The 21,482-nt window shown below is 37.7% G+C and overlaps 1 protein-coding gene across 1 annotated transcript in view; it reads left to right on the forward strand.

The window, feature by feature from the left end:
* The window catches only part of LOC115262744 (transmembrane protein 198), a 51,040-nt gene that overhangs the window by 23,279 nt on the left and 6,279 nt on the right, over positions 1–21,482 (forward strand). Inside the window, exons 3-6 of the mRNA XM_029865523.2 lie at positions 11,221–11,334; positions 11,390–11,538; positions 11,604–11,768; positions 11,829–12,101. Of these exons, the coding sequence (XP_029721383.2) occupies positions 11,221–11,334; positions 11,390–11,538; positions 11,604–11,768; positions 11,829–12,101 (701 nt within the window). The remainder of the gene's footprint in view (positions 1–11,220; positions 11,335–11,389; positions 11,539–11,603; positions 11,769–11,828; positions 12,102–21,482) is intronic.

A 21,482-nucleotide genomic window follows, 5' to 3' on the forward strand; every position in this document is an offset into this window, starting at 1 on the left:
CACTAATTGAAAGCAAATCAATTAAACACAACACTTTTTTTTCAAATCAATTCAATTTTATTATCACTCGAAACAACGCGTCACATTCGACGATCTTTACTTGTCGAAACCCGTTTCTTAACTGCCCTACGATGCTGCAGCAGCGCTCATTCACCGAGCACATCGAGCTGCTGCCGTTTTTCTGGGTTTGGTGCTTTATTGGAAACATTGAGCTTGAAAACCTCAATCCAAGAAAGTTTAGAGATCACATATCGTGAATGGACAAACCAATGACAAGAAATACTGAATAAATAAATGGAATATTTTCTGGTTTTGATGCTTTATTGGAAACATTGAGCTTGAAAACCTCAATCCAAGAAAGTTTTGAGATCGGAGATTGTGAATGGACAAACCAATGACAAGGAATACTGACTGAAGAAATGGAATATTTTCTGGGTTTGATGCTTTATTGGAAACATTGAGCTTGATAACCTCAATCCAAGAAAGTTTTGAGATCACATACCGTGAATGGACCAACCAATGACAGGAATTATTGAATAAATAAATGGAGTATTTTCTGGTTTTGATGCTTTATTGGAAACATTGAGCTTGAAAACCTCAATCCAAGAAAGTTTTGAGATCATATATCGTGAATGGACAAACCAATGACAAGAAATACTGAACAAATAAATGGAATATTTTCTGGTTTTGATGCTTTATTGGAAACATTGAGCTTGAAAACCTCAATCCAAGAAAGTTTTGAGATCGGAGATTGTGAATGGACAAACCAATGACAAGGAATACTGACTGAAGAAATGGAATATTTTCTGGGTTTGATGCTTTATTGGAAACATTGAGCTTGATAACCTCAATCCAAGAAAGTTTTGAGATCACATACCGTGAATGGACCAACCAATGACAGGAATTATTGAATAAATAAATGGAGTATTTTCTGGTTTTGATGCTTTATTGGAAACATTGAGCTTGAAAACCTCAATCCAAGAAAGTTTTGAGATCATATATCGTGAATGGACAAACCAATGACAAGAAATACTGAACAAATAAATGGAATATTTTCTGGTTTTGATGCTTTATTGGAAACATTGAGCTTGAAAACCTCAATCCAAGAAAGTTTTGAGATCGGAGATTGTGAATGGACAAACCAATGACAAGGAATACTGACTGAAGAAATAGAATATTTTCTGGGTTTGGTGCTTTATTGGAAACATTGAGCTTGAAAACCTCAATCCAAGAAAGTTTTGAGATCACATATCGTGAATGGACAAACCAATGACAAGAAATACTGAATAAATAAATGGAATATTTTCTGGTTTTGATGCTTTATTGGAAACATTGAGCTTGATAACCTCAATCCAAGAAAGTTTTGAGATCACATATCGTGAATGGACCAACCAATGACAAGAATTATTGAATAAATAAATGGAGTATTTTCTGGTTTTGATGCTTTATTGGAAACATTGAGCTTGAAAACCTCAATCCAAGAAAGTTTTGAGATCACATATCGTGAATGGACAAACCAATGACAAGAAATACTGAATAAATAAATGGAATATTTTCTGGTTTTGATGCTTTATTGGAAACATTGAGCTTGAAAACCTCAATCCAAGAAAGTTTTGAGATCGGAGATTGTGAATGGACAAACCAATGACAAGAAATACTGACTGAAGAAATGGAATATTTTCTGGTTTTTGGTGCTTTATTGGAAACATTGAGCTTGAAAACCTCAATCCAAGAAAGTTTTGAGATCGGAGATTGTGAATGGACAAACCAATGACAAGAAATACTGACTGAAGAAATGGAATATTTTCTGGTTTTGATCTTTATTGGAAACATTGAGCTTGAAAACCTCAATCCAAGAAAGTTTTGAGATCGGAGATTGTGAATGGACAAACCAATGACAAGGAATACTGACTGAAGAAATGGAATATTTTCTGGGTTTGGTGCTTTATTGGAAACATTGAGCTTGAAAACCTCAATCCAAGAAAGTTTAGAGATCACATATCGTGAATGGACAAACCAATGACAAGAAATACTGAATAAATAAATGGAATATTTTCTGGTTTTGATGCTTTATTGGAAACATTGAGCTTGAAAACCTCAATCCAAGAAAGTTTTGAGATCGGAGATTGTGAATGGACAAACCAATGACAAGGAATACTGACTGAAGAAATGGAATATTTTCTGGGTTTGATGCTTTATTGGAAACATTGAGCTTGATAACCTCAATCCAAGAAAGTTTTGAGATCACATACCGTGAATGGACCAACCAATGACAGGAATTATTGAATAAATAAATGGAGTATTTTCTGGTTTTGATGCTTTATTGGAAACATTGAGCTTGAAAACCTCAATCCAAGAAAGTTTTGAGATCATATATCGTGAATGGACAAACCAATGACAAGAAATACTGAACAAATAAATGGAATATTTTCTGGTTTTGATGCTTTATTGGAAACATTGAGCTTGAAAACCTCAATCAAAGAAAGTTTTGAGATCGGAGATTGTGAATGGACAAACCAATGACAAGGAATACTGACTGAAGAAATAAAATATTTTCTGGTTTTGATCTTTATTGGAAACATTGAGCTTGAAAACCTCAATCCAAGAAAGTTTTGAGATCGGAGATTGTGAATGGACAAACCAATGACAAGGAATACTGACTGAAGAAATGGAATATTTTCTGGGTTTGGTGCTTTATTGGAAACATTGAGCTTGAAAACCTCAATCCAAGAAAGTTTTGAGATCACATATCGTGAATGGACAAGCCAATGACAAGAAATACTGAATAAATAAATGGAATATTTTCTGGTTTTGATGCTTTATTGGAAACATTGAGCTTGAAAACCTCAATCCAAGAAAGTTTTGAGATCGGATATTGTAAATGGACAAACCAATTGCAAGGAATATTGAATGAAGCAAAGCGTGTCTGAAAGATGACACTAGGTATGTCGGAAAGATGGCATGAGATATGTCTGAAAGATGACATGAGATGTGTCTGAAAGATGGCGCTAGATATGTCTGAAAGATGGCATTAGATATGTCTGAAAGATGACATGAGATGTGTCTGAAAGATGACACTAGGTATGTCTGAAAGATGACATGATATGTCTGAAAGATGGCATGAGATATGTCTGAAAGATGACATGAGATGTGTCTGAAAGATGGCACTAGATATGTCTGAAAGATGGCATGAGATGTGTCTGAAAGATGACATGAGATGTGTCTGAAAGATGACACTAGACATGCCTGACAGATGACATGAGATATGTCTGAAAGATGGCATGAGATATGTCTGAAAGATGACATGAGATATGTCTGAAAGATGACATGAGATGTGTCTGAAAGATGGCACTAGATATGTCTGAAAGATGGCATGAGATGTGTCTGAAAGATGGCACTAAATAGGTCTGAAAGATGACATGAGATGTGTCTGAAAGATGACACTACGTATGTCTGAAAGATGACATGACATGACTGAAAGATGGCATGAGATGTGTCTGAAAGATGGCACTGGATATGTCTGAAAGAGTGCACTGGATATGTCTGAAAGATGGCATGAGATATGTCTAAAAGATGACATGCGATATGTCTGAAAGATGACATGAGATGTGTCTGAAAGATGGCACTAGATATGTCTGAAAGATGGCATGAGATATGTCTAAAAGATGACATAAGATGTGTCAGAATGATGACACTAGATATGTCTGAAAGATGGCATGAGATGTGTCTGAAAGATGACATGAGATGTGTCTGAAACAGTCTTCCCACGAACTCAACCCATGTTCAACTTCTGCACGTTTTCTCGTACTTGTGTTGAACATCAAACGCCAAACATCAGTGTACCCGTGTATGCTAGCGTACTCCGTACCGAAGAGTACTCAAGTACAAAACTTGTGTACGTACCGCAGTACGAAACGAAAATCAAACCGAACGCAAACGGAGAATGAAACCCGAAGCGGCATTCCGATTGATAAACGAGTGGTGCCGAACTGTCAATCGTCGTTCGAGAAAGTTCTTTTTTGCACGATCGCTTCCCACTTCGTTTAGCACGGTACACGCGTACTGTACATATGTTCGTACTCGTGTTTAAAACGAACTTTGAACAGAAGTACACGTTTGGGTACAGATTTGTGTGTTGCGGTTTAAACACCGAGTCGGAGTACAGGCGGAGTTCGAATACAGCAGTACTTGGCGAGTTCGGTGTTCGTTTGGGAAGACTGGTCTGAAAGATGGCACTAGATATGTCTGAAAGATGGCATGAGATTAGATGACATAAGATGTGTCTGAATGACGACACTAGATATGTCTGAAAGATGGCATGAGATGTGTTTGAAAGATGACATGAGATGTGTTTGAAAGATGGCACTAGATAGGTCTGAAAGATGACATGAGTATGTCTGAAAGATGACATGATATGACTGGAAGATGGCATGAGATATGCCAGAAATATGCCATGAGATGTGTCTGAAAGATGGCACTAGATATGTCTGAAAGATGGCATGAGATGTGTCTGAAAGATGACACTAGGTATGTCTGAAAGATGACATGAGATGTGTCTGAAAGATGGCACTAGATATGTCTGAAAGATGGCATGAGATATGTCTGAAAGATGACATGAGATGTGTCTGAAAGAAGACACTAGGTATGTCTGAAAGATGACATGAGATATGTCTGAAAGATGGCATGAGATATGTCTAAAGGATGGCATGAGATATGTCTGAAAGATGACATGAGATGTATCTGAAAGATGACACTAGATATGGCTGACATTAGATATGGCTGACATTAGGTATGTCTGAAATATGCTGTGACATGTGTCTGAAAGATGGCACTAGATATGTCTGAAAGATGGCATGAGATATGTCTCAAAGATGACATGAGATGTATCTGAAAGGTGACACTAGATATGGCTAAAAGATGACATGAGGTATGTTTGAAAGATGACATAAGATGTGTCTCTGAAAGATGGCACTAGATATGTCTGAAAGATGACACTAGATATGTCTGAAAGATAGCATGAGATATGTCTGAAAGATGACATGATATGACTGGAAGATGGCATGAGATATGCCAGAAATATGTCATGAGATGTGTCTGAAAGATGGCACTAGATATGTCTGAAAGATGGCATGAGATGTGTCTGAAAGATGACACTAGGTATGTCTGAAAGATGACATGAGATGTGTCTGAAAGATGGCACTAGATATGTCTGAAAGATGGCATGAGATATGTCTGAAAGATGACATGAGATGTGTCTGAAAGAAGACACTAGGTATGTCTGAAAGATGACATGAGATTTGTCTGAAAGATGGCATGAGATATGTCTAAAGGATGGCATGAGATATGTCTGAAAGATGACATGAGATGTATCTGAAAGATGACACTAGATATGGCTGACATTAGATATGGCTGACATTAGGTATGTCTGAAATATGATGTGACATGTGTCTGAAAGATGGCACTAGATATGTCTGAAAGATGGCATGAGATATGTCTCAAAGATGACATGAGATGTATCTGAAAGGTGACACTAGATATGGCTAAAAGATGACATGAGGTATGTTTGAAAGATGACATAAGATGTGTCTGAAAGATGGCACTAGATATGTCTGAAAGATGACACTAGATATGTCTGAAAGATAGCATGAGATATGTCTGAAAGATGACATGAGGTATGTCTGAAAGATGACATGAGATGTGTCTGAAAGATGGCATGGGATGTGTCTGAAAGATGGCACTAGATATGCCTGAAAGATGACACTGGATATGTCTGAAAAATGACATGCGATGTGTCTGAAATATGACACTAGATATGTCTGAAAAATGGCATGAGATATGTCTAAAAGATGACGTGAGGTATGTCTGAAAGATGACATGAGGTATGTCTGAAATATGATGTGACATGTGTCTAAAAGATGAAACTAGATATATCTGAAATACGACATTAGGTATGTCTGAAAGATGACATGAGATGTGTCTGAAAGATGACTTGAGATGTGTCTGAAAGATGGCACTAGATATGTCTGAAAGATGACATGACATGTTCCTGAAAGATGACATGACATGTGTCTGAAAAATAACATGCGATGTGTCTGAAAGATGACACTAGATATGTCTGAAAGATGGCATGAGATTTGTCTGAAAGATAACATGAGGTATGTCTGAAATATGACGTGACATGTGTCTGAAAGATGACATGCGATGTGTCTGAAAGATGGCACTAGATATGTCTGAAAGATGGTAGTGTGAAAGATGACATGAGATGTGTCTAAAAGATGACATGAGACGTGTCTGAAAAATGACATGCGATGTGTCTGAAAGATGACACTAGATATGGCTGAAAGATAGCATGAGATATGTCTGAAAGATGACATGAGGTATATCTGAAATATGACGTGACATGTGTCTGAAAATGATATCTAGTATGTCTGGAAGATGGAATGAGATGTGTCTGAAAGATGACACTACAGTAGACGTTCGGTCGGTGCAAACGGTTTAACTGCAATGCTTTTTAACTGCAAGTCCGGTAAGTGCAACAAATTTGCAGTTATCGCACCGCCAAACGTCAAAATGGTGCGCCATGTTAGCCCTAATGAACAGTCGAATGAATTTTTCGTTCATTTTACGTCAATTGATGGCTTGTTGACACTGTCAGGCGTTGCAGTAATCGGATTTTGTTCGCTAAGTGAAACGTAAACATGTTACAGTTATCGAACGTCTACTGTACTTATGTCTGAAAGATGACATGAGAAGTGTCTGAAAGTTGACACTACACTCCATAAAAAAATATCTCAATTTTAATAATGACACAAAAGACTAAGCTGACGTAGGGTTACCATATTGTTCACACATGAAAAGAGTACATTTAAGAATTCTGATAAAAGAGTACAGTAATCAAGTAAATATTGATTTTTTTTCGATTAAATACTGTTTGACACTCTCGAAGTTTTTGATATTTAAATTCTGTAAACCATACTTGACACCTAAAAGGTAGGTACATTTTCTAACGAAGTAAAAAACTAAAGTTGTGTCTACTGAATACATCACTGGATAGTTATTACAGCAAGTTTTAATCTTACATTTTTCAGTATTCTTGCTAACTATTGACCAATCCAAATACTTGTGTGTTAGTGATTTGTTTTCAAATTCCTTTCCTTAAGAATTAGCGAGAACTGTCAATGTTTTCGTTCTCCCGTAGATGGATTTCGTGCAATAGGTTTCGTAAGACTTTTTTTTAGTTTTTTTGTGAAACGGACCTAGTGTTTTCATCATCATCACACGTGACGCTTACGCCGAGGACTTAGCATCGAATCCCAAACCCGACAAACTCGCAAAATGTGAGTTCTTTTTTCGGAAAGGCTAAAATCTCGTTAATACAGATTACAAACTTCTTTTAAGAACTCAATGGAAAATGTAACTCACTGCTTCGTCCAAGACAGTTTAAAACTAAAGCCTGCTTTCAAAAGCTAACATATTACACAAAAGTTTAAAGTGACAAAACAAAATACTTTCGTTATTATTTACCCTCTCTTTCGATTATTGCACGTCAAAGTAAAGCCATTTTTGTAAAACAATTTAGTAAACGACAGTTTTAACAACATTTTTCAGCAAGGAGTAAATCATAATCTAAATGAATTAATGTGATTTCAATGGAAGAAAGGGAAAATAAAGATGACATTTCTTCTGCAGATAAGACCTATCGAAATGTGTGCTAAAACTTTGATTATTTTGATTGATTTTTATCAGAAAAATGTAATTTTGCAAAAAAGAGTACAATTGGGCCCATTTTACCAAAAAGAATAGTACGCCAAATTTTTTGCTGGAAAAGAGTACATGTACTCTAAAAAGAGTACGTCTGGTAACCCTAAGCTGACGGAATTAGCTTGTACATAAACTTAAATGTGACACATTTTTACAAGTTTGATGTTGAGCTTACAAAAAAAAAATTTTTTCAAGTTGGCAATGTTTGAGTTATTCTGCCTATAATATTCAAACACATGACCAATATATCAGTACTTTGCGTAGTGAATTTACACGATTTGTGACAGAAACATGCAATGTTTACTGATACTGAACTGTCAAACAGCATCTACCAAAATCAGTGTTGGGTCTTGTGTTGGGCCATATGAAAATTGGATAACTGCCGTCGTGGAGTAGTGAGATTTTAGTGTTATATATATTACTAGCTGTACCCGGCAAACTTTGTCTTGCCTACTGCGTTTTTTGACGTTTTATGTTTCTAGCCAAGAGCAAATCCCCGGTCACCGGTATGGAAGATCGATTTTCAAAAACTATCAATTTTTCCATGTTTTATGCTTCATAAACCTTCCTTGGGTGAAAACTAACAGAACAAAACTAAGACGACCAAAATCGGACCTTCCATTCGCAAGTTATGCGCGGTCCCACGTATGCCACTGCATTTTTATATATATAGATATAAACAACTGGATTCCATTTATTAAAATTAAGAGTTTGTCATGTAAGTTGATAGCGATAGTTGAATATTTTCTGAGTATGTGCTCTGAACATAGTTTTGTAGTCAGTGATAAAAAAAAAACAAAATATTGGGTTGATTATTTTGAAGAAAAATTAATATGTGAGCGCTGATGTATGACAATTATATGCGAAAAAGTCTGATCTATGTAGAACAACTACTAAACAAATGTTATTTCTAAGCAAAACAGCTTAATTGTTATTTTGACTATATTATGGATTCATAAAACACGTTAAATACAACCTTTTGTCTAGTGGGAAATTTGTTAAGTTTGTGCCTAGATCGGTGCAGTCTCTGGTTGAAAACGGTATGTAGTCTTCTCTCATATCTTTACTCGTGTCCTTTCTTTTGAGTTTCAAAAATAGTGTAAGTATGTTCCAAAAAATACAATTATCTTTATTTTTTATTGATTTTTTTAAAGATCATTATTTTTCTCCACAGGTTCATTTTGTTTTTTATATTTAGGTGGAATCGGAGCATCTAGCATTAAGATTTTGCGGAAGATACTGAAAATACTATACTATAAGCACAATGCTATGTTATGTAAGATCAAATAATTAAAAAAAAATCAAAAAAATTCAAAGAAAAGCGAAATGATCATAAGAATTAAAAACATCAACATAGAGTAGGGAAGAAGGAGGATGTAGGAAGAATAATTGAATTGAAAATTAGAAATAGTTGAGGTGTTAGGAATTTCATTGGAACATTCATATCAGTGTAATAGGGATAGTTGGATTCTGCAATATACCAACATCGGAACTGTCGGCGACGTCGACGGTGCGGTGGGTAGGCATCCGAGTGGCGCGCTTGCATGAATCTGAGCGAGAGAGAAACTTCAGCGACGGGAGAACGAAAAGAATAGCAACAGAAAGAAGGCTTGTGAATGGAAGGAGTGTGCATTGAGTTCAGTTTGGAAACGGAATTTGTGGGAGAATAATGTGATGGTGTTCAAGTAAGTTTGTGATACAAGTGCGGAATAAAAGAAAAAAATGAGAAACGCAAATAAATTTAATTGTTTAATTTATTCGCCGAATCCTACAACTTGTTAGGGGTTTTTTAAGGATGTCGACAGTAAAAATTCCCTAGCAGTTACTAATAAAATGTTGCAAAAAGCGAGGCAAAAAGTTAATTATTTCATTTTAAAATTTTCAATATGTTTCTACAAGATCATCTTGTGCCATCATAAATTTATACACATTTATTTATCTAGGAAAACCGCCAAAAAATGTCGTCACAAATTTCTTCTAACAAAATTCAGCAAATTCTTGCCTCATATGGCAAATTTGGCGATTCCACCAATTTACTGGAGTTATTGCACGTTTCTCCGTAGATTCTCGCGCAAAAATGTACAAAATCACTCTTAGACCTTCGCCAGTACGCCATATCATGTTAATGTCACCATGCAGAATGGTTTTCCGAAGTGCTGAATCAATTGTCAAAAAATGCCAAAGCAGTTTTGGCGACGGTTTTATTTTTTTGGTCCAGAACGCGATGAGACTAAACTGGAAGCTGCCAAGATCACTAACGCCACATAGTGTGTGGATTTCGAACTGAATTATTTTCTAGATGAAAGCTAGTCTTCTGTGCAACTTTTTTTTTAAAGAGAGTACCCCTTGGTTCAGTACGCGAGATATACGATGGTTAGATCAAATTGGTAGTTCCAGTCACAGCCAATCTGTGTAACAACACTTGCATCACTGAGTGTGTGAGTGAATTTTTAACTAAATCATCTTATAAATGAAAGCTTTCATCAAGTAACAGTTTGATGAACATTTAGTCTTGTAGAGGTTTTGAGAACCGCCATTAAGCCTTATCACTTTTATTTTGGTTTTATGATGGTGTCTTTTAGTCTATTTGACTAAAATATGTTAGTTGAGATCCGTCTTTGTAACTTTGGCAAAGACAGTATCCTTCCTAGCTGCCCCGATCGTAAGATATACGACGTTCTGAATGAATTTCGAACTAATTTACTAAAAAAAGAACAAAGTGTGAGCAAAGAACGAACATGATTCAATTCCCACGCTGAGAGAAGCTCAAACCAGCAAAGCATCTGGTGAAGATGGTATCGTAGCAGAACTCATTAAGGAGGTCCCAGAAATTACTGCATTACATGATAGTCAGGTTCAAGTTATCAAACCGGCTTCATCGTCGGCCAGTGGACACGGACCAGGTCTTCAGCGTAGTACGGCAAATCCCCAACAAATAACCGTGAATACCTGGTACTAACGCATCATCTGTTCATCGATTCAAGGCAGTGTACGTTACGTGGATGGTAAGACCTGCCACCGGGGAGTGATTGGTAAAACAACGTTGTGCAGTACTTTACACGAAAATGCCCTGTACTGTGCTTAAACGAGGTCGATGATTTCCCAGGGAAACCCTTGCGCCAGAGGGCTTCTTACATATTTTCGTGATTGAGGCGGTTGAAAGCTTTTTCGTAATCAATGAATACCAGGTAGAGAGACACTTGAAATTCATTGATTTGCTCCAGGATGATACGGAGCGTGGTAATATGGTCCACACAGGATCGTCCGGCACAGAATCATGCTTGCTGCCATCGGAGAGTTGCGTCAATCTTTCCCTGTATCCGGTTAAGGATCACTTTGCAGACGACTTCGAGAAAGATACACAGTGGCGTCTATGCGTAATAGTCTCTGTTATAATAATTCTAATGTTGTATTAGAAGTTGTATCGGAGTAACAATGTTTATCATCAATTTATTGTAGGCTATCGATGTCTCAGAGCAATAGGCTTCCTGACGGGCCTGGCTGCCGGTGCAGGATGCATCGTACTGCTGCAGAGCAAGAACATTACAGGGTTTGGAAATCTAGCTGCGCCAGGTAATAGGTTTCAATTGCATCATTTGTATAGATTTGACAATACAAAATTTTTCAGCTCTCGCTGTAGTGGCCGGCCTATTTGGTGCTATCCTGGGGTCAACCCATCCAATTTCGTCCATCCTGATTGGAGCCTCGGCCGGTGCACTGGTCGCGGGAGCTATCATTGCGTCCTGCATTGCCACACTACCTCATTACATCTTTGGAGTCAGTTTGGAATCGTGATATCTTCACTCTTGGAGTTGAAACTCAATTTGGTCTTTGTATTACAGGAAAATGAGCTCTTCGTGTCGGTCGTGGGAGGGGCAATCATCTGTGCCATCATCGCACTATTTTGTCCAAAGTTCATGTCAATCATTGCTTCCAGTATACTGGGATCGGCCATGATCCTGTGCTCAATCGACTTCTTCATGCACGGACTGAACACGCTGGATTGGGTAAGAAAAGCACGATCCCTACGCCTTGGATCGGTTGAACTAAACCAAATCTGTTTCCAGATCGTCAATATCAAACCAGATCCGATACCGCCCCCATGTTGGGGTGGAGTCATCCTGAGCTGTTGGCCCATCGCCGCGGTTCTGGGCGTGCTGGTTCAGAGCTTCGTCACTGCCTGGAAAATAGACCACCGAAGACAGATGATGCACCGGCGGAGGCGCCACTACAAGGGCCGAACCGGATCGCGATCGCGGGAAACACGGGAAGAGGCACGGCAACGGAAGTACCGATACCTGTATCAGGTGCGCACCGCCCGAGGAGACATCATTTCTCAGGTGAGTGCACTCTGGTAACCTTTTTGACATCTAGGTATGGGCATTCTCGGTAGGCCTTCGCCGAGGCCCCCGTAGACTTTCCTCAAACTTTAGTGAAGCCCCTGAAACCTCTGTAACCTGTCGCATTATTATGAGGTGCTTTGAAACGTTCCAGAAAACCCATATGAGACCCCAGTAGAGTTCCCTTAAGCCACCTGAAATCACTTGAAGCCCCCATGAAACTCTGAAGCCACCTTAAATAGAAACGCATTGAAACTCTTTGGAACCACTCTGAACCCTGCTGAGATCCCCGTAGGCTTACCTTAAAATCTACATAAACCTCCTGAAACTCCGTGAAGTGACCCTCTAAAATCCTCTGAAACCTCTTCAAACACCTTGAGGCATGTCGGACTTCGGATACAGAGATATATCTTCACAACGCGACTACTCGGTGTGGAGTTACGAATAGGAATGAATTTTATTTTACTTGACACTTAAGAACTAAGTTTTGAGTACAGCAGAAAATAGGAAGTAGGTAGGTTAAACAAGAATGGCAGAACGACGCGCTAGAGTTGTTTGGTAAACTACTCGAGTCTTGCATATGCGTGTAATTTATTGCGCGCATATGGAAGCACTTTAAGAAGGTTATGGAAACAAGGAAAAGGTTTCGTTACTGACTGCATGTTTTGGTAGGCAAAGAATTTGGATGGAGGTTTCGGTTTTTTTTGTATCACGCTGTTTAATTTATGACGGAAAGTTATATTGTTTTATGATAAAGTCCGAGAAATGTTGAAACGAGATTTATGAGATTTGTGGGAGAACTGTGCCACGACACCTCCCTCCTTAGGAAGAATGGTGTAACCATTCTAAATTTTGAGACAAATTATAGGCTTTATGCGGTCGTTTTAGCATTCTGTTATTCTTGATTTTTCAGGATTTTTGCTTAATTAATCTTGTTCGATGGACTTTCAAAATATTAGCAGTTGTTTGATGTTTTATAGTAGCATTTGATTCATCTAGATCTATTATTATATAGGGACCATCTTGTACAATATCTAATTTTCTTCTATTTTCCAATTTTAAATACACTTTATCTCCAATGCTCAATTTTGTTGGTGTTACATCTTTATTTGCTTCTTCTGTTCTTGATAGTTTGACATTCTCGATTTTTCTTAGGATTTCATTGTGTATAAACTGTAGTTTATATCTTATTTCATTTACGTATGAGTCGTGGTTATAAATAGGAGTGATTTGGTCTAGATTTATCTGATCAAATGTATTTACGGGCTTTCCAAATACTATTTCAAAAGGGCTGTAATTGTGTTCCGAGTTGGGAGTAGTATTATAACTAAAGCAGTAAAAAGATAACCATTCATCCCAATTATCTTTAAGATCGTTGACAAAGATTCTCAGATATTCGTTTAAACATCTGTGATTCCTTTCCAACGCTCCCAAAGTTTGTGGGTGATATGCTGTTGCTAGAATGCGATCGATATTGAGCAGTTTACAAACTGATTCAAAGATACCTTTGTACTCTGTACCTTGATCTGTTCGAATTGCTTTCATTGGTCCGTATATCAAAATACATCCTTCCACTACTGCTCTGGCAATCGTGTCAGCTGATTTATCCGGAACAGGTATAGCTATGACGTATTTACTCAGATCGCATTGTATAGTAACTGCGTATCTGTTTCCTTTGCTACTCATTGTGAATGGTCCAATCGTATCTATTGCAACTATGTCGAATGATTTGCATGGAGTTGAAGTTTTTATCATTTTACTTTGAACCGACGAAAAATGTTTGTTCCTTTTACAAATTTCGCAGGATTTGACATATTTAGTAACTAAATATTTCATATTTGACCAAATATATAAATTTTTCAATTTTTTGTACAATCGGTTAATACCAACATGACCTCCGATTGGTGTACTATGGTAATGTTGTAAAATAGCTTGAATTTCGTTTGGGTTGTTTATTTTTCTAGGAGGATGATAAATGATAATTTTAATATTTTTCAAAACTTGATTTCCTATTGTTTTGAAATCATTGATACTTATATAATTAAATATGGTATCGCTAGTCGAAATAGCAATACACTCATTTTCGATTTTATTTTGTTTCATTAATTGTAGGGTACCCTTTTCAATCAGCTTAAATATTTCTGGCAAGTTAACATTGTTAATTGTGAGACCTAACGCTAGAGTTAGACTCGTTTTGAAATTTTTTTCGAGAAGAATTGCCATAGTTGATTTATTTTTATTTTGATGTAATGAAAATTGCAATTTTTTTTGTTTATGTATTTGTTCATTGCTAACTGCTTCATACACGTGGAGTTGATCAGGCTCCGGTAATCTGCTTTGTATGTTATTGTTGACTAAACAAGGTTTGCGTAGCATTGACCTGGTCTGTACTTGTAAAATGTTAATTGACTTTAATTTATCTGATGTAATATTAATTCTAGACAATGCGTCAGCCACAACGTTACTTTTACCTGGGACGAACTCTACTTCAAAGTCGAATTCTTCGAGATCAATCCTCATTCGCGTCAACTTTGAAGAAGGGTTCTTCATTCCAAAGAGGTAAACTAACGGTCGGTGATCAGTACGCACCAAAAATTTACGACCTAATAAGTAGGGTTGATAATGCATGATAGCCCAGTGAATAGCGGCTAATTCTTTCTCAATGATGTGCTTATTTGCTTCGCCTTTTGTAAACGCGCGACTGGCGAAAGAAACAGGTAGATCATTGCTTCCATGCATTTGGGACAAAACTGCCCCGCAAGCGAAATCTGATGCGTCTGTAGTCAATATAAATGGTTTTTGATAATCTGGATACTGTAATATTTGTGGTGAAAGTAGCATAGTCTTTAATGTTTCAAAGGCGGACTTGCATTGTTCTGACCACACAAAAACTGTATTTTTTCTTAATAATTTGTTCAAAGGACAACAAATATTTGCAAAACCAGGAATAAATCTCCTGTAATAATTACACATGGCTACAAAACTTCGAACTTGGTCTGCGTTTTGAGGTTGTGGGTAATTTTTTATTACATCAAATTTTGAATTATCAGGCAAGATACCTTTATCAGTGATTTTATGACCTAGAAATGTAACTTCTGCTTTGAAAAAATTACATTTTGAAGGGTTCAGTTTCAGGTTTCTTTGCCTGAAACATTCGAAAACATTCCTCAAGTTTTTCAGATGGTGTTCAATTGAACAACCTACGACAATAACATCGTCAATGTACAAGAATGCACACTCGGGACTCAAGCCACTGAGTGCTATTGACATCATTCGTTGGAAACTGTTTGGGCTTATATTTAGTCCAAACGGCAATCTTTTATACTGAAAATGTCCACGTTCCTGCAACGAGAACGCGGTGAACTCTCTGGAATTTTTCTCGATCTCAATCTGGTGAAAACCTGACATGAGATCAAGCGTCGAAAAATATTTGGCTCTGCCAAGTTGATCGAGAATATCGTCAATCCTTGGAAGAGGAAATTTATCCGCAAGCAATTTTTTGTTCAATTGACGAAAATCAACTACTAATCTCCATTTCTTTTCGGAAGTAGTTGACTTCTTGGGAACAAGTAATAATGGTGAGTTGTAACTAGACACCGAAGGTTCAATTATATCGTTTGCAATTAAATTATCTACTTGACGACAGATTTCTTCCTTGTGACACTGTGCATTCCGGTAGTTTTTAATGTATACCGGTGATTTATCTTTTAGGCTAATTTTTTGTTGATAAAAATTGTTACACGTTAATAAATCATCCTTTAAACTAAATATATCATTGTATTCGTGACATAATTGTTGTAAAGATTGTTTGGCGGATGCAGGTATATCGTTAAAATTTAGTTCTGCATTCAATTTTTCGATTCTATCTGTATTATTACAGTCAATTTTAGCTATGTAAAAGTCGTTAAGATTGGAAGTTTTTAAATTAAAATTTGCAAGTTGCACAGGATATTCATTAGTGTTTATAATTTTAGCATAAGGTGCGGAACTATTCACAATGGCGTTGGCACAAAACACGCCTGGTGCAAGCTCAGCGGAATTAATTATGACATCTCCATGAACATTAAAATTGTTTATCAATCTAAATACTTCAGATCTAGCTGGTATCCACGCAGACCCATTTAGATTATTGCAAATTGGGATTTCAAGTCGGATGTTATTTACGTATGCTGCTAAAATCCACGTATCGTAATTTATTTCACATCGGTATGTAGTAAGGAAATCTCTTCCCAGTATACCGTCAGTTGGTATCGGGAAATCGTCTTCTATCAGATGAAACAGGCTATTCACAGCTGTATTTTGTATATAAGAAAAACAATTGATTGTTCCTCTGCAAGTAGCTTCACCGGGTGTTATTCCGCGTAAAACGCAAGTATTATTTTGATTAATTGATATTGGACGTGAGATACATCGTGTTTTCAATAATGAAATGTCTGCTCCTGAATCTACCAGGAACGAACAGTTTTTATTAGATACGCTAATTGGCACATTAATGAAATTGGAGGCAGCTACATTGATTGTGTATACTGCCCTACTGTTCCAAAAAAAGGTTGATTTGGTTGAGTCATATTCGGTGGTTGTACTGTATTAGCGTTTGCGAAATGCTGACCTTGGCTTTGCACGCCCGGGGGCGGATTGGGAAAAACGTTTTGCATTGGTGAGCTCGATTGATTGTCAGCAAAATATATTCTGTTAAATTGTCGCGGATAACCGCGTGCATGACCACGGTTGTCTGTTCGGTAACGGTAGTTGTTGTTATTTGGGAACGGTCTACTTTGATTGTTATTAAAACGTATCGGGTATGATCCGTAACGCTGATTACTTTGATGGGAACCACGAGGAGCAACATTATAGTTCCCTCGGTTCTGAGTTTGTCGTTTTTGCATGATTCTTTTTGAATTTACGTGGAATACACGATTCATGCTGTTACTGGACTCGACACTATCCGGTAGCTCATTTACTTTCTGGATTGCCTCTTCGATTGTCGAAAATGTTCCTGCTTGCAGTATTATTTTTTCTGTCTCGTTAGATGTACTGTTAATCAAAGTTTCCAAACCTGCTTTGGTGGCTAACTTTTTAGCGGTCGCGTGAGGAACATTCTCTCTCACGTAAATATTGGTAAGCTTATTGCAAAGAATTTCCACTTCTTGACAATATTGTTGTTTTGACAATCCGCGTTTGACTGATTTAATTTTTGCCAATATCTGTTCTGCAGTAGTTTTACTTTCACAGGCAGATTTGATGAGATCAATCATCGCGTCAATAGTAGTCTCTTGGATATTGTTAGGTAATGCATCTCGGGCTTTACCTGAAATTCTCGTTAAAAGGAATAGCTTTAACGTTCCGTGTTGTGCTTGGGTATACACCTTTTTCAAAAATTTTACACCGTCAATGAAAGCGGAAAGTTTTTCGGCATCGCCGTCGAATGGCATCAAGACCGATGCAGCTAGCTTGGCATCAAAAGGATTTTCGGTGGCCATTTCCACTTGTTTTAAATTATTAATTTTGGTTACTTTCCTAACTCGGACACTTTCTTTAATATATTCTATTGCGTTTCTTGATTGTCTAGTAAAAGTAAAAAATTCTTTATCTGGAATTTCGTCTTGGTTTTTTAAAAGAAGCTCATCTATTTCAGCGAATAAATTGATAGCCTTATTAAAATGTGCGTCAAGAGTATTACTGGAAATATTTTGATTTATAGATTTTCTAAAATGCTGTTCTATTTTTAGTAGAATTCCTACTTTTTCAATAATGACCCTTTTCGGCATAACATTAGGAGATTTATAAAGATTTGTTCTACTTATCGTTTACTGCCAGTGTCCATCGCCACCTGTTGTTTCGCTGCATGTGCTGGTTCTGGAAGAGCGGCGGTTTCAGCTGACATCGGCATAAGTCTGCTCTTGGTCAATGCTACCTTTCCGATGCTTCTCGAGCGGTTTGACACACACGCATTGCACTATGTTCGGGTTCTGGTTGTGTAAATGTTCAACATCGTAAGATGTGAATGTCACTAAATTCTTCCTTTAGGAATACCCACAGAAGGTATCCCACTATTAATGATGTTAGCAAAATTGCTACGCTTAGCCAGATCTTCATCTTTTCACTCATTTCGTCTTATGTTGTCAGTTCACTTAAATCGTACTTCTTCACTCTTCACTAATTTGACTCCCTCTATGTTTAGCGTCTAAATGTTCGCGTACTTTTGTCCACTGTCTGTTCTTGTTCTTCGATTAATGCGCTGGTGCCGTAGATGTGGTGACGTTATTTAGGCTTATTGCCCGATCAACGACCCTTTGATTTTTGATTCGCTCGTACTTGACGATGAGTCGATACACTAGGAACAAGGTGGCTACACATATCACCGTTAGTAGAATGTATGCGATTAATTCTACCGATTTGGCGGTTTTTTCACTATGCACTTTTTCTTTTACGTTGCTGGCGTTGATGATACTCACGATCTGCTCGTGAGTCACCGGTTTCGGGGTTGACGATTCGTTTCCCATAGCTTAAGCTGCACTTTGACGGTTATTATTTTTGGACGACGTTTGCACTTCTGTCGCATGGATTTTATACGAAGGCGCACTTTAATCACTTATCTCTCGTCACGGTCAGCCATGAGGCATGTCGGACTTCGGATACAGAGATATATCTTCACAACGCGACTACTCGGTGTGGAGTTACGAATAGGAATGAATTTTATTTTACTTGACACTTAAGAACTAAGTTTTGAGTACAGCAGAAAATAGGAAGTAGGTAGGTTAAACAAGAATGGCAGAACGACGCGCTAGAGTTGTTTGGTAAACTACTCGAGTCTTGCATATGCGTGTAATTTATTGCGCGCATATGGAAGCACTTTAAGAAGGTTATGGAAACAAGGAAAAGGTTTCGTTACTGACTGCATGTTTTGGTAGGCAAAGAATTTGGATGGAGGTTTCGGTTTTTTTTGTATCACGCTGTTTAATTTATGACGGAAAGTTATATTGTTTTATGATAAAGTCCGAGAAATGTTGAAACGAGATTTATGAGATTTGTGGGAGAACTGTGCCACGACAACCTTGAAACTCCTTAGAAAATCCCTCTGAAACCTCCGTAGTCTGGCCGTCTGGGACCATTTGAGCAGGGGGAACCTATTTTGAGCACTTGCTGTTATAATAACCAATTTCAAACCGATTGACTGAATTTTTGAACATGACTAGATACTGTTCGTATCTGATCGACAAGGAGCTGCGAAAGCTGCGAAATTACACTCTCCTTGTTGAGAGTCACTTTCACCGCTCTGTCACGACTTTGGTATGCGTGTGCGACCTCTACTCTATTCGGCAAACTTGTAGACAAAACCGCAAGGCAAAGTCGTCCATACATCATTTCTTGATTGCACGCTTTCAAACTGAGAAAACAGCAAGTGGGTGTAACTCTTTGCATGTGAGTGCTCCCATCCCTGCTAATCGTGTCCCAAAAATCATGTCAATCGGTTCTTAATTGACAGAGTTATAGCAGCAAGTGCCCAAAAGGTCCCCCTGTTCAAATGGTCACAGACGCTACAGAGCTCGAATTTTCTAGAGCACCGTTTAAAAAAAGCGTCAAACAGATTTAACTGAAAATCCGTCACAGGTTTACAATAATTGTACATAAACATGACGCATTTTTAGCCATATCCGTTGAACGGTTATTGAAAACGGTGCTCCAGAAATTTTGAGCTATGTACTCCAAATACCGTGTCCTTAAAAACCCTTTAGAAACCCTCGTTGAGACTTCCGCATAATTCAATAAAATCTATAATAGCCTCTTGAAATTCTTTGAAGCCTTCTGAAACCCCCTGAAATCCATTGAAATGTCTTGAAACGCTTTGCAATTCCTCAGAAAACCCTCTAAGGCGCCGCAGATTTCCCATAAGCTCTACAGAAGCCTTCTGAAACCTCCTGAAATCTTCCACAATGCTTCGAAATGCTCTGAAACCCTTTAGAAAACACCTCTGAGACCTCTAACTAAATTCACTTAAACTCTACAAAATGCCCTTAAAATATCTTAAAATCCCCTCAGAAAAATCCACTGAAACGCCTCGAAACGCTTTGCAACCCCTCAGAAACATCCCTGATACCCCCATAGACTTCCCTTGAACTCTACAGAAGTCCTGTGAAAACCCATAAAACCTGTCGTAACGCTTTGAAATACTTTGAAACCCCTCAGAAAACCCCACTGAGACCTCCACAGATTTCCCTTGAACTCTCCTGAAGCACTCTGAAGTCTACTGAAAACTCTCAATACACCTTGAAACGCTTTGAAATGTTTTTGAAGCCCCCTAAGACTTACTCTACAGAACTCTACAGAAGCTCTCAGAAACCCTTTGAAGTCTCCTGAACATCCCTGAACTACACTGAAACGAAACGCTTTGCAGCTCTACAGGAACCCTCTGAGACCCCGTAGACTTCCTTCGACCATTTGGAGCCGGAGGGTTCATATATGACCCCAACATTTTTTTTTATTCCTTGTTGGGTATTTAAGTCACTACGACCCCAACATAGAAACGGATGTATAAATTCACACATTCAATAAAACAAAACACTGTCTTCAGCAAAGTTGTTGCAAATTGAGTCGTCTATTAAGGAAAAATGGGAATATTTATTTTTAAAACGTCATTGACACCCTAGAACATCCTGAACACCACGGAATTTGGAGAAACGAAATAATTGACATACCAGTTGTTCTAAAAGCTGAATTTGGATGTGGGTTACGTTCATATGTTCATATGTATTCATTTAATCTTCGTCAAGAACTTCAAAAAGTGCTTTATACTCTGGGATGTTCCAGGTGTTCCAAACTGTCTTATAGTGAAGTCCTTCAAATCCGTGATCCGGGATCCGTGAAACTCTTGAAATCTAAAAAGTCATTTAAAGACACTATCAGGATATTACAGGTCAGCCAAACTACCTTGGAGTTTAGAACTTCAGGTCTACACTGGTAACAACAGCCATATCTTACATACTGAGTTATGTTGCATATTTAATCGTGGTTATTGGACAAAACTGAAGTCTACTTGATATTATTGTAAACCTTTGAGACATTCAGCGTCTTCCAAACTGTCTTATGATAAAGTCCTTCAAATCTACAAGAATACTGTTATGTGTGTTGGTCATAAATAATAGCATTGCATAATCTTTTTGGATCCATGAAACTCTTGAAATCTCAAATGTCATTTAGAGACATTATAGGAATATTCCAGGTCAGCCAAACTACCCTGGATCTCAGAACTTCAGGTCTGCAGTAGCCATGTCTGCTATACCGAGTAACGTTGCATAATCAATCGCGGTAACTGGACCAACCTGAAGTCTATTTGGTATTATTGTAAACCTTTGGGACATTAAGGGTCGTCCAAACTGTCCT

The sequence above is a fragment of the Aedes albopictus genome, chromosome 3, assembly GCF_035046485.1.
Source record: "Aedes albopictus strain Foshan chromosome 3, AalbF5, whole genome shotgun sequence".
Classification (NCBI taxonomy): Eukaryota; Metazoa; Arthropoda; class Insecta; order Diptera; family Culicidae; genus Aedes; species Aedes albopictus.